The 12,919-nt window shown below is 38.5% G+C and overlaps 2 protein-coding genes across 13 annotated transcripts in view; both read left to right on the forward strand.

Moving 5' to 3' along the window:
- The window catches only part of ASHH3 (histone-lysine N-methyltransferase ASHH3), a 31,159-nt gene extending 19,798 nt beyond the window's left edge, over nucleotides 1-11,361 (forward strand). For 3 of the 10 annotated variants that reach the window (XM_089163327.1, XM_089163330.1, XM_089163328.1), the window contains exons 13-15: nucleotides 2,084-2,135; nucleotides 2,235-2,318; nucleotides 10,187-10,329. In XM_089163327.1, coding sequence (XP_089019453.1) covers nucleotides 2,084-2,135; nucleotides 2,235-2,312 — 130 coding nt within the window. In that variant the 3' untranslated portion in view covers nucleotides 2,313-2,318; nucleotides 10,187-10,329. The other 7 variants (XR_016174622.1, XR_016174619.1, XM_089163329.1 and 4 more) reach the window with 7 other exon arrangements.
- A 175-nt stretch (nucleotides 11,362-11,536) lies between these two features.
- The window catches only part of SGR2 (shoot gravitropism 2 (SGR2)), a 46,697-nt gene continuing 45,314 nt past the window's right edge, over nucleotides 11,537-12,919 (forward strand). The window contains exons 1-2 of one of the 3 annotated variants that reach the window (XM_089161818.1): nucleotides 11,539-12,383; nucleotides 12,469-12,845. In XM_089161818.1, the coding sequence (XP_089017944.1) occupies nucleotides 12,560-12,845 (286 nt within the window). In that variant the 5' untranslated portion in view covers nucleotides 11,539-12,383; nucleotides 12,469-12,559. Of the gene's footprint in view, nucleotides 12,846-12,919 lie in introns of all 3 variants that reach the window. The other 2 variants (XM_089161822.1, XM_089161819.1) reach the window with 2 other exon arrangements.

The following is a 12,919-nucleotide window of genomic DNA, read 5'->3' on the forward strand; positions in this document are numbered from 1 at the left end:
ACCCTAGATCTACATTGTTTTTGAATTTGAGTGATTATTTGTTAATTGCCAGAGAGTCCTTGTTAGGGTAGGATTCCTAAGTTGTAAATTTGTCCCCTAGTTTCAGTCTACTTCTTGTAGGTATTTGATATCTACTCTTAGTTTCCAATTTGGATCCTTCTAGAGTGAGATATGATAGAATCCTTGTATGAGTAAGAGTCTTAGTGAAGTAGGAGTTTAAATTAGAATTGGATTGCAAGTCAGAATCCAAGTTGGTTTCTTAAGTCGAGTCCTAGTGTGTTCTATTTTCAGAGGCTATAAATAAGCTTTCTTTCTCTGTAATCAGCAACTCAAATTGAATAATAAACATTGATTGAGAGTTCAAGAGAAAGAAATAAAAGGGGGAAAGGGAGTGGCGGACAGAGGGAGGTGGGGAGGGGAGAAAGGTACTGTTACGAAGAGAGAAGAATTGGCATAATGAAGAAGGCGAGGGGGTTCTTCCAGAGAGAGAAGGCTTGTGCAAGGAATTCCTTAAAATATTATTTATTCATCTGTCTTTCTTTTCTCCCATACATGTCTTTAAATAAAAAAAAAAAATTATCCCGAGAAAACCCTAAATAACTCTTTTACCCATATCTAATATTTAGGAGCAAAGTTGAAAATCAAAGTAGAACAAAAAAAAAAATAAAAAGCAAATTGCACTGGCACCCCAAAATGGAGGCCTTAAAGCCACGACACCCCACTTTATGTTTAAAAAGCACAGAGACCCCAAAATTGAATTTTCATTGGATATATTTGTCAAACTTATCATTTAAAACAGTTAAATCACTGTTTATTTTTAAAAATATCCCTATAATAAACAGTGTCTAAAAGGTTTTCAGTGACAAATTGGACAAATATGTCCAATGAAAATCCAATTTTGGGGTCTCTGTGCTTTTTAAACATAAAGTGGGGTGTCAGTGCTTTTAAGGCCTCCATTTTGGGGTGTCAGTACAATTTGCTCTAAAAATAATGATGGGCTAAATATAACCCATGGATCAATCCAAACCCAAGTACATCAAAATAACTCAAAATTAAACCAATAAAAAACCATACCCAGCCCACAAGGACTCAAAAAAAGGTCAATTATATTTGAAGATTTCATAAAATTGCTTATGGGCAATGCTCGTTGTCAAACCATAGGACTCTGACAATCTGGTGGGCTTTGAACTCATCGTTGACCCACATAGGTGCTGCTGGGCTGATCTCTTCACCCGGTGTCACTGGTAGACTTGAAACTGTTCCTAAGATTGATATCCCCATCATGTGCTGCATGTTAAATTTCAAAAAGTTCAAATCAATTTTATTCAACTTGGATGTTGGTATGCGGCTTCTTGCTGATCCACATATGTGATGGTACTCCAACCGCGACTGGAGTTTTTCATAGACCAAATTGTTCCTGGTTTGCTGCTTGGCAAATAATGACCACCGTTGATGGTTCCGTGTTGGTGGCTTTTGGAAAGGGTCTATGGAACAATAGACTCTACGAATACAAAGCACAAAGGAATAAAAATGAAGAAGGAAAGTGGCTTGCACCGTTACTAGGCTCTAGATGTGTCTGTCTCCCACCTCTCCTTCCAATTCTGTTCTTTGTTTTTCCTCCTTCCTAGGGAATCTCGAGGATATGGAAATCGGCGAGCTTTCTGCCGATGGAGGATGAACCAAATCTCTGTGGCTTGTCTCAATGCAAAAACAAATGTACCAAACGGGATTGACTTTTTCCAGTTTATATTGTCAATGCATGTGCTCTTAAATCTGATATATATTGGACTATTATGGGCAATACTTGTCATACTTGACACCCTTACTGCTGCAGTGTCCTGGTTATAGTTTGATTTACCCTGCCTAATTGTATCTAGGTCTGCTTAACTAACCTCACTCATCTCTAATTGCAGCCAATGCTGACCATTTTAAGTATTTGTATTTTACTCTGTGTCTTATATAAAGCTTGAGCTAATTGGTTTTAATTTCGCTGCTACTTTTCAATCCAAAATTGATTGTATAATATGTTGTTTTCTCTTGATCTTTACTAAAAGTGTCTCTGTGCATGCTCCAAATATTGCAGCAGGTGTTTTGGGATCATTAAACGGTTTGATAATAATTCCAAGAAGCACACAGTAAGTGTTAATGTCGCTTCCTTTGGCCACAGTTCCTTTCATCATTGTAAAGTTAATAAGTGATGGTGTTCACAATTGTTTGCTTGTACTGTATGGTAGATTATGTATGAGGATGGCTGTGTTGAAATAGTTGACATGTCAAAAGAAGAGTGGGAGATCTGTAACTCTGTCATGTAATCATGGGTAAGGTGTTTAGCATGATCTGTGCTTCTCCTTTGCAATCAACATTAATACATTCATCAGTATAATATTGTGTTATATCTTCAAAGTTCCAACTGATTAAACTTAAACTATTGAATAATTCAATTATGAAGTCAAATGTATTTTTCTGGTTTAATTCAACTGTTAGAATGTTTTGTTACCTCTTTTCAATTGCAGATATTTATATAATTGTAGAGGTAACATGATAAATCTTTTCAGTCTTGATCAAGGATTTAAAACTCAGTCCAATATTTGATCAGACTCCTTGTATGAGATAATCATATAAAGTTACCCTGTTCAAGGGTTGACGAACTCAGTCCATTATTGGATCAGGCTCCTCCAATTCAGATCTGAGCCAAACCTGAGGATAAAATGAATGGTGGATAGGTTGTTATCTAAGTTGTTAGGTTTGTGTTGTATAATTGTTGATTACTGACAATCGTGATGCAAGTCCCCAGTTGGTGTTTATACTTGGAACAATGTCTCTGATAACTCCATAGGAAGCAGCTGTTTATTGGCATTAGTTTTCGATGGAACAAAATTCTGGGCTAAAGTTTTTGTTTCATATAACTTGTGGTTTCCTAGAGAGCTGGCAAATTTTTGGCTGTCCTTTGTGTGGGGGGTATATATTAGCTGTCATACGTTATGACTGTGTATACGATTTAAGGAATTTGCTCTCACTCTTAAAGTATGGTAGTTGGTGAGGCTATGTTAACATTTTGTTTGGATCCTTTTGTGCATGGTTGGAGATCTCGCTCTTAAGCACAATCTCGCCCTTCAAAAGAACTGAGATCTCGGTCGAGTTGGCAAGAATCTCGGTCGAGATATTGTAAATCTCAGGGGCTCAACTTAAGTGAACTCGAGGACCCATCTTAGGGGGTTTTAAGGGTCAGGTTGGGCTAAACCTTGCTATTTAGCCTATTTTAGGCCTTTTAAACACACTGGTGAACTTAGATTTGTGAGAATACAACCCTATGTTGCAGGAATGAACATACAATTTTATAAAATATAAAATATAGAACTATTAATTGATATAAATGAAAACCAAGTGATAAGATATAATGACTTAAATTGTTTAGAATTCCATCCATATGAGTACAGTATAAAATCATAATTTTCGACCCTTGAGAATATAGTTGTACATGCATCATAAGTTCATAATCATAACTTCATAACAGAAGGTGAGATGAAATCAAACAAGGCCCACTCATAATCCACACTTAAACACCTAATCTAGAACATAATATTTAGAAAAAATAAAATTTGGGGGAAAATTACACCTTGCTTGAAGAACACCTTCAAATGGCCTTGATGGATGTTGTTTTGTTGATGTAGATACACTAGACGTTCCTTAGGAGTGTTGTAGGTAAAGATTCAGTGAGATTTAGGCAAAAAACTTGGCCAAAATCCAATGTTGCTGTCAAGATGTGAGGCAAGAGGAGTGAGAGAGAGTTGAGACGATACCAGGATTTTCTTTCGACTCAAGTGAAAGGGGGTAATATTAGGGTGGGTTGACCGAGATCTTGGGTCGAACGAAGATCTCGGTCAAGTTGGGGAAAATCCAGATATCGACCTTGGACTCGTCTTGAGGGGCTGGAAAAGTGAGATCTGCCATGCTTTTGTGCTCTCAGATATTAATGAAAAACCAAGGCTATAACACAGATTATAGTATTACAAGTTCCCTTGCTCCAATAGAGTTTAGTAGGGTGTGGCAGAATGTCTATATGTGCAGGCTTCATCCTTTTGATGATTAGTTTTTACTAGAGATCTCAGTCAAGTTAGGAAAAATCCAAGTATCAACCCTAGTCTCGTATCGAGGGGCTGGAAAAGCGAGATCTACCATGCTTTTGTGCTTTGAGATATTAATGCTAGTTTAGATATAACATAAAAACCAAGGCTGTAGCATGGATTCCAGTATTACAAGTTCACTTGCCTCAACGGAGTTTAGTAGGGTGTGGTAGAATGTTTTTATACGCAAACTTTCATCCTTCTGATGATCAATATTTGCTTATATTGATACTGTAAGTCTGTAATAGCTTATTGTAAATTATGGTATACAAGTAAATAAATATTGAGATGAAAAAGGTGAAGGAAAAGAATTGTAGGAAATAGAGAAGGAAGAGAAGAAGATTGAGATTGAGGGAGCCTTAATTGATTGGGGAACACCAACAAAATACCTTCAATGTTTATAATGAAGATGTAGTACTTACAATCGAACTCAAACAGGCAAAGTAGAGTCCAATATAGACTAAAAAACCTTCAGAGCTCAGTGCGAGACCTATTTCTTGTTTCCTAAAATGCCATCCAACACTGTCCTTCAAGCTGGAGAATAAACATCAAACATTCCCAGCTTGTTACAAATATACCTCACTCTTTCTGCCCCCCAAAGATTTTGTAAATAAGTCAGCCAGCTGGTCTCCACTTCGTATATGATGAGTGGAGATCGTCCGTGTTGAAGCTTTTCTCGAACAAAATGGCAATCAACTTCTTTATGCTTTGTACGCTTACGAAAGACAGGATTTGATGCTATGTGAATAGCTGCCTGATTGTCACACCATAGAGACATAAGAAACTCATGACTAAAGCCAAGCTCACCCAAGAATGGTTTGATCCACATTAGTTCACAAGTGAAAAGTAAAATGGCCCTGTACTCTGACTCCACACTCGATTGAGCAACTAGTGTTTGCTTCTTACTTTTCCAAGACACAAGATTTCCTCCAACAAAGGTACAATAGCTTGTAATAGACTTTCTATCACTCGGTGCACCAGCCTGATCTGCATTAGAAAATCCTTTAATTCTCTTATAACCATGATCTGTGTAGAGGAGCCCATGTGCAAGAGCTTTCTTTAGATATCTCAATATGTGCACAACTGCATCCTATTGAGTGGTACGAGGGCTAGATAAAAATTGATTCACAACACTGACTGGAAAAGCAATGCTAGGTCGAGTCACAACTAAATAGTTTTAACTTTCCAACCAACCTTCGATACTTTCTTGGATCTTCAAGGGCATCTCCATCTTCAGACATAAGTAATATATTTGGATCCATTGGAGTATTCAAAGGCTTCGAGCCAAGCATCCCCGCTCAGATAGTAAGTCAATCACATATATTCGTTGGGACAAAACAATTCCCTTCCTAGACTGGGTCACTTCTATCCCCAAGAAATACTTAAGTTTTCCTAAATCTTTAGTCTGAAATTGTTTAAGTAGGTAGGTCTTTTATGCATCAATACTGGCTAAATCATCTCCATTAATGATTATGTCATCCACATACACAACTAAGAATATTCTCCCTCTACCAGATTGACGGTAGAACACAGAGTGATCACTCTCGCATCTAGATAAACCAAACTCTGTCACAACTGAAGTATACCGGTCAAACCATGCACGTGGGAATTGTTTTAGCCCATATAGTGAAGTGGGAGGTGCAGATCAAAGTGTCTAGAAATGGGTGAAGCAGACATATTCTTCATCAGTCATTTTCAGTCTTCCCTTCTGATTGTGAATTGGCAGTGGTCGATATCTCTAATGATGTAGTGTTAGCAACCTAAGATGGCTTATGTTGAAGCTTCCAACAAAATCTCCGTATATCAGTATATGTCCTAGTTTTCCATAGTGATGACAAGTCTTGACATTCTCAGTAGTTTTAGTGGATCCCTGAATATTGGGGTTTCTAATTGGCCCTCCATTCCCATGATTCCCATGATCATGAGTACCTGACCCACCACCAAAGCCACGATTTGGTGTAAAAGAAGCTAATGCAGAATTGGTGGAGGAACTAGACTCTTGTGTGTTTTCTTTGGACACCTGAAGTACATGGGAAAAAGTCTCAGACAATGAGGCATCTTATCTCCTCCTAAAATCTGTGCTCTAATTGATTCAAATTCTTTCCCGAGTCCTCCCAAAATACCATGACACTGCAAGTTGTTCCCACTGATTTTGCATGTCAACGACATTTGATGAGATGGATAGAATGGAATTTAACTCTTCATACATTTTCTTATGGTCTGCAAAATATTGAGTCACTAGTCTGCCCTTCCTATCAGCCCTATAGAGTTCTTGTGAAACCTCATATATACGAGAAAGATTATTATGGCCAGAATACAATATATTTAAGTAGTCCCCATAAATCCTTCATTGTGTCAATATGTGTAATTAAGTCAACAATATTTTCTCTCCATAGAGTTCAACATCTTCCCTAAAATTTGGGCATCTATAGTCTTCCCTGCATCATTCCCAGTGGATTTGGTAAGATGTTCTTGTTGTCCACAACCTGTCAACACAACCTGAACAATCTTTTGACACTGATAAAAATTAGTTGCCCCTTCAAGTTTTTGTTCAGAAATATGTGGGATGTGGATGTCATGATATCCATAATAGGATTCTTAGGTTCAAACATGATGATCTATTCTTTCTTCTGTCCAGACAAGAGACACCGTAATTGCAAACCATATATTGAATAAAGATATCCCAGAAATTGGATCACAACTTGAACCAGAAATCAATATCGAACCAAACCAGAATATACTTCAACCAAAATCAGCATATAATCAAACTGAATAAAACTGAATCATTAATCTGAACCAGAAACCAATGTCGAAGCAAACTAGAATATGCTTGAACCAAAATCAGCATATAACCAAACTACAAGCAAAGTGAACCAAACTTAATCACTAAACTGAACCAAACAGAACCATCAAATATCAAACCCATCGATTGAAAGAGGTGAGATGCAGAAACTAACCACACAAAAGAGAAGGTGCACAGCAGGCAAAGTCGATGCATTCTCAGGTTTTGCAAGCAGCAGTAGGAGCACAAATTGAAAGGGATGATGCAAATCGACACACATAATCTACTTGTTTGCAGAAAATTACTTGATTCCTGCCTTGGAGATTCAAGTCTCCAAATAGGTTTTGTAAAAGGGCAGAAACAGTGGTGTTACCTCAACATTCAACTGTGCACTGTCCTTCCATCAAAACTGAAGCTTGGATAGCTTTTTTTACTCCATTGATTCTTCACAAAACACAGAGATGTGGTGTCAGGTGCTGTTGCCCCTGTAGTTGTGACCTAAAGCCCCTTCAACATGTAGCAATGGCTCACCAAAAAATTTCAGGTATGATTGTAGACCCTAATAGTTTTGAATCAGCAATAATCTAAAGCATCCTGGTTCTGAAAACATGTAAATTATGGTATAAAAGTAGAGAAAGACAGATTGAGATGAAGGTGCCGAAGGAAAAAAGTTGCAGGAAATAGAGGAAGGAAGAAGAAGAGGATTGAGATGGAGCGGAACCTCAATCGATTGAGGAGCTCTAATGAAATACCTTCAATATTTATAATGAAGATGTAGTACTTACAATCGAACTCAAATAGGCAAAGTAGTATCTGATATAGACTCAAAAACCTTCAGATTTCAGCTTGAGATTTAGCGCCAGGTGCTAAATATTGGGCCTATTTCTTGTTTCTCAGAATGCCATCCAACACTTTAAGTATAGCATCCTGTAAGATTTTTAGTCAATTTGGAGAAACATTGTCATTCTGTGTATTGTGACTTTGGTTTTAGTCATTTGATAGAGTTGAAGATCCATGTGTGATCTTCCAAGAAAGGGCCTCTTCTTCCAAGATCTTTTTTTTTAACAAAATCAACTCATATGGACCAACAAAGGGTTTCTTGAAATTTTGGTTATGGGATATAGGGGTTCTTTGTGATATGGGCTGTGACTTGTGATGGGATGATTTTTGCAGGGGAAAAGATTTTAGTTAGGGCTTTGTGGTTATGGATAGAAGGGTATGGAGGGTATGAAGGATGCTTTAGCCCATCCCAGGAGAGGTTGATAATTTCGTTGATATGGGGTAGTTCGAGATGGGATGAGAACTTACAGGAAGAGATAAAACTTGATAGGAGTTTATATTCTGTTGTTCAGAATAACATCTTCGAGTGTCAATGACTTTTGATGGGTGGAGTGGGAGATATTGGGTTTCTTTATTTTGGAGGGAAAATGGGGTGACAACAACAAGGTTTGGATGGTCCTTTAGGACTGAAATAGGGAAGGAAGGTCACTAGGGTTGGGGGATGAGGTTCCAATAGTTCGGGACATGGTTAGTGGTATAGATCTGACCTTGAATTCGAGGTCTCTAGAAAAGTCTGAACATTCAAGAAAATCGAAAAAGTTGTGGGTGCAGAAGGGGATTCCTGAGGGATTCCAGTAGTTCCTGGCCAGGACCTTGAATAGAGCATCCTGTGACGTGTGCTGGTGGTCAAAGGATGTCTCTTATAGCCATTGTCAAGGATCTGAGCTGGACTTCACTCAGAACCTTCCTAGGGTTGATTCTTCAAACTTATTGACGGAATCAGATCTTCTCATGTTTGGATCTTCAAACTAATTAGTTCCCTGATTTAATCGATGGGGGGCTTGTTTAGCCTTACATAAGAAGTCCTACTGAAATTGGACTTAGAAACTGAGTTAAACTTGGAAAATGGAAACTGACTAGCCAATATGGATGTAAACTCCTAAAATGAAATAAAACATAAGAAAATACTATTCTATCCTTATAACTTAAGTTGAGCCGAATATACATTAATTGAAGCAATTACTTAACTTTAGGCCCAGGCCCATGATTACACAAGCATATTAAACAAAGGCCTAACATCCATATCTATCAACCCTAGGTTGATTTCAATTGAAAATAGGCCAATTGGTGCTGGATCTGCATCATTACTGTTTGGCTCCATGAAGTTATCTGAGAGTAAATGCCTAATAAAACAGCTTCTTGTGTTTTCTATGTGTATATTATGCGCATAGTGTTAATTCATTAGTTTTAACTTGGAAATTCAGAAATTGGCATCTTCTTAAAGACAATAGCATGACAGTTCATCTTCCAGAAAAGCTCCTCTTCTAGGATCTTAGATGACCATTCTAGGAGTGCCAGAACTTTGGGTGTGGTTAGTATCCAGGACGCCAAAAACAGCACCATGGATCTCCAAGAAAACTAGCTACATTGAGCATAAGATGTCTTGCATGGGATGTCCTTCAGTCAAAAGGGTGATTCATTATACGCCATAAAAGGTTTTATTCACTTCTGAGGCTTCTCCACTTTGGCTTCAAAGAGATCCATTTGGTTTAGAATTTGTATTAGATGATCCAGATTTATGCATGTGGGTCCCTCCACACGTGGTCCAAATGGATCAGAAAATTGGTTTGAATTGGGTCCTGTTAGGCCAGTCTTTTAGTGTCCAAAAATGGTGATATGGCTTGCGCTTGATTTTGGACTTGCTGCTGCTATTCATGTCCTACAGACCTACTCGCGACCCCTGGCTAATGTTTTCCTGAGCCTATGTACCATCTGATGTGCAAGATGGCCAAATATCAGGTTCTTGGCTGTGATTTACTCTTCTGACATAATCGACCACATTAGGTGTGGGTTTGGTGCCATTTGCAAGCAGGAGATAGCAAGGATCCATCGAGTATGGAGATTATACTGTGAGCACGTCAGAATACCGATTCTTTTGTGTCTCTTCCACGGGTAGCCCATTCCTAACTCTAAATTGCTTGCTGGATAGAGGAAAAAGCTTTGTATTCCCCTTCACTGTAATGGAATCAAATGGCAATTACAATTTTGTTACCTTATTCCACTAAGGTAAATCCACTCTGTTTAATTTACCGAAAAAGAAAAAGGAAAAATCAACTGTTTACGCTGGAACATGACCAGTGTGATGGGTGTCTGGTCCTCTATCAAATGAATCTGCCATGTTGTTACTATGGAAATTTTATGGCATCTCTGAGATTCTTAGCTCATAGCTAGAGCTACTGTGACCCAAAGGAAAATAACCGTTCATCTTCACGTTTTGCAGGATTTACAGGATTCAATATTACCTGATGTCGCAATAATAATCTGTGAATGTATTTTGTATTCGAGGGTATGACTGTCTGTGAATGGGGTTATTTATTTGTCTCTGTACCGAATAGTGAAATATGGTAGTGATGAATGTAACTTCTCATTTCAGGTATATACTGGCTTTTGGCTAGAACATAAACGTTCTGTTAAGACATCTCTGAACTTGATTGAAGTTGCATCTCGGTGCTGGGTGGTTGGTACTTACCTAGTGTAACAAAATATTTGTAAACATAGCTTTCTTTTATTTTATTCTCTCCACAGCTGTGTAGACTCTGTAATTTCGTGTAACATTGTTTCTTCCAATTCTTTTGTAGACGTTCTTATGAGAATGTTTTGTTGATTAGACAGTAAGATACCAGCGGAAAAGATGAATCTGAACGTTGTGGTCCTACTGCAACCATGGTTTTAACAGTTTAGGTTGCCTAACTTAGTTCAGCCAGCATGATAGCATGTTGAGAGTAAGATTCCTTGTAAGAATGGTGAGAACAGAAAAATTGCGGATTTGCAGTCAACTTTTACGCTCTTTGCAATGTTTCCCAGCAAATTTTCCCATTGAAGTAGGTTTTTATAATCGACTGCAAATGTCACTCGGCCTACACAAACTTGGAATGGATTTCCTACGGTTTGTCTTCTCTCTAGAGCAGTTCTTTATTGCTTGATGAGAACAGAAAATTGCAGGGTAGGGGATGGTTGAATTCAACACCCTACAAATGGTATAAACACCGCTTTTCATGTCAAACACAGAGTTGTAAATATAATTACTTGTGAAAAGAACACAATGTACCAAGCATCATGAAACAATCTTCCTAGAAACATTTTGTTAAACACCAAGAAACAACTTTCCTCTTGGACATTTCACCAAAAATCTTCTACCCAGTCTCCATGGATATGATAAAAAAAGAAGGCACTAAACACCACAAACCAACATTTCAACATTGCTCTAAGTAATTCCATCAAACAATTTTTTTGTGTAGTTTTCATATTATTTAAATTTTGTTGGAAGTGTTGGTGGATGATGAGTGAAGAATTCCAAGTAGAGATGATAATTTGATGGAGCATGACTGGTTTGAGTTGGGTATGTATGCACTGAAGAATAAAAAGAAAAGAAAATATGCCCAAGGGTGGAGAAACACGAATTCGGATCAGCGAACCCGTGAGGGCACTTTGACGGCTTACCATCACAAAAAACAGGGGGCCAGGGATAGCGATGGGGTGTGTATTTATTTATTTATTTATTTTTCAGGGTGGGCCCACCATTTCTGTGGTGGGTTAACCGTCAGGGAGCACCGGGGGTGATGATCCAGTTTCCAGAAACACACCATAAAGGCAAAAGAACGTGTCGCGGAGCACTTTCATACAATGGAAGTAGAGATAGTGTCACATCGGAAAGACCTGCTTTGTCGGAATGAAGGTTAGAACTTAGAAGTCCATTTTTGTGAGATTTTATGAAATGGACCGATGGTCAAGCCAAGGATTCGGATTAGGTTTCCTACGAGATTTTTCATCCAATTGAAGATGAAGGGTTTTTCTTTTTTTTTGGTAGAAGATGAAGGGTTTTTCACAGAAGGGGGAAGTTTAAGCTGAGTGGGCATGAGGTGAGTCACCACTCTCCGTGAACCCTGAGGTGGATCCAATGGTTGAAACCCCGCGAGGATCCGTAACAGTAAAGCAATCAAACATTACACGTGTGCAAAGAGTAGATGCACGTGCCAAAGCACGCAACCGCCGTTCGCAGTTTCTCGATGGTTCTACCTGACATTCAAACCCCCTTCTCTCTTGGTCGCCGTTTCATCTGAAACATTTGCGTTTTCTTTCCGGGTTAAGTTTGAAATATTCGAAATCCACTAAATTAAAACATTGTTCGGGTCTTTTCTTGGATTCAAAGGGGCAACTCCAAGCCTTTCCGTAAATATATATCTAAACATTGCCAATTTTTTTATTTGTTCTTGTTCATCATCTGCAGAATTCGCTTTTGGAAATCTGCATTCCCGAGTCCCTGTATCAGGAAAATCGCAAGTTCCGAATGAAATTCGATTCCTCAATCCTATCATAAAAGGGAAGAGGTTGTGCCTTAAATTCGATTTGAAATGGTCAAAGGAGAAAAGGGTGGTCTCAAGTGATTTCTTCAATAACATACTCATTGAATTGTTGAGGTCGGTGAAGTTCCTTTCAATATTTTGTCTGGAGATTACTACTCCGCTAATTGACAACGCATAGAATTTTATATTGGTGCTACAGGAGTTAGTTGAAGATCGTGCAAGATCAAATTTGAGACTAGTTTTGGATTTTTTGCTCAGCCTGTCCATTGAACTGCTTCAGAATCGTCTTAATGGCGAATTCTGAGGCGAAAGACGAAATTTCACATTCAAGGACGCACTCAGATGGTCTAGAAGCGGAAGGGGAAGTTGCATCATCAGGTTCAGATGCAACTGCTTCCTATGGAGTTGTAGAAACATCTCCAGAGTTGTTGAAGAACACGCCCTCGAACATTGCTCGGTTGGAAGATGTGATTGAGCAGTGCACAGGTCGGGAGAAGTATCTTGCACGGACTAGGAGCCCTTCTGATGGGGAAGATGTGAGGTGGTACTTCTGCAAGGTACCCCTTGGCGAGAATGGTGAGTTCCTGTTCTAACCTTTTACTTCGGTTAATCTAGATATGTGAAGAAACTTGATAAACACTTAGTCGTTA

This window comes from Hakea prostrata, chromosome 7, assembly GCF_041222555.1.
Source record: "Hakea prostrata isolate BN-2017 chromosome 7, UWA_Hpros_2, whole genome shotgun sequence".
NCBI lineage: Eukaryota > Viridiplantae > Streptophyta > Magnoliopsida > Proteales > Proteaceae > Hakea > Hakea prostrata.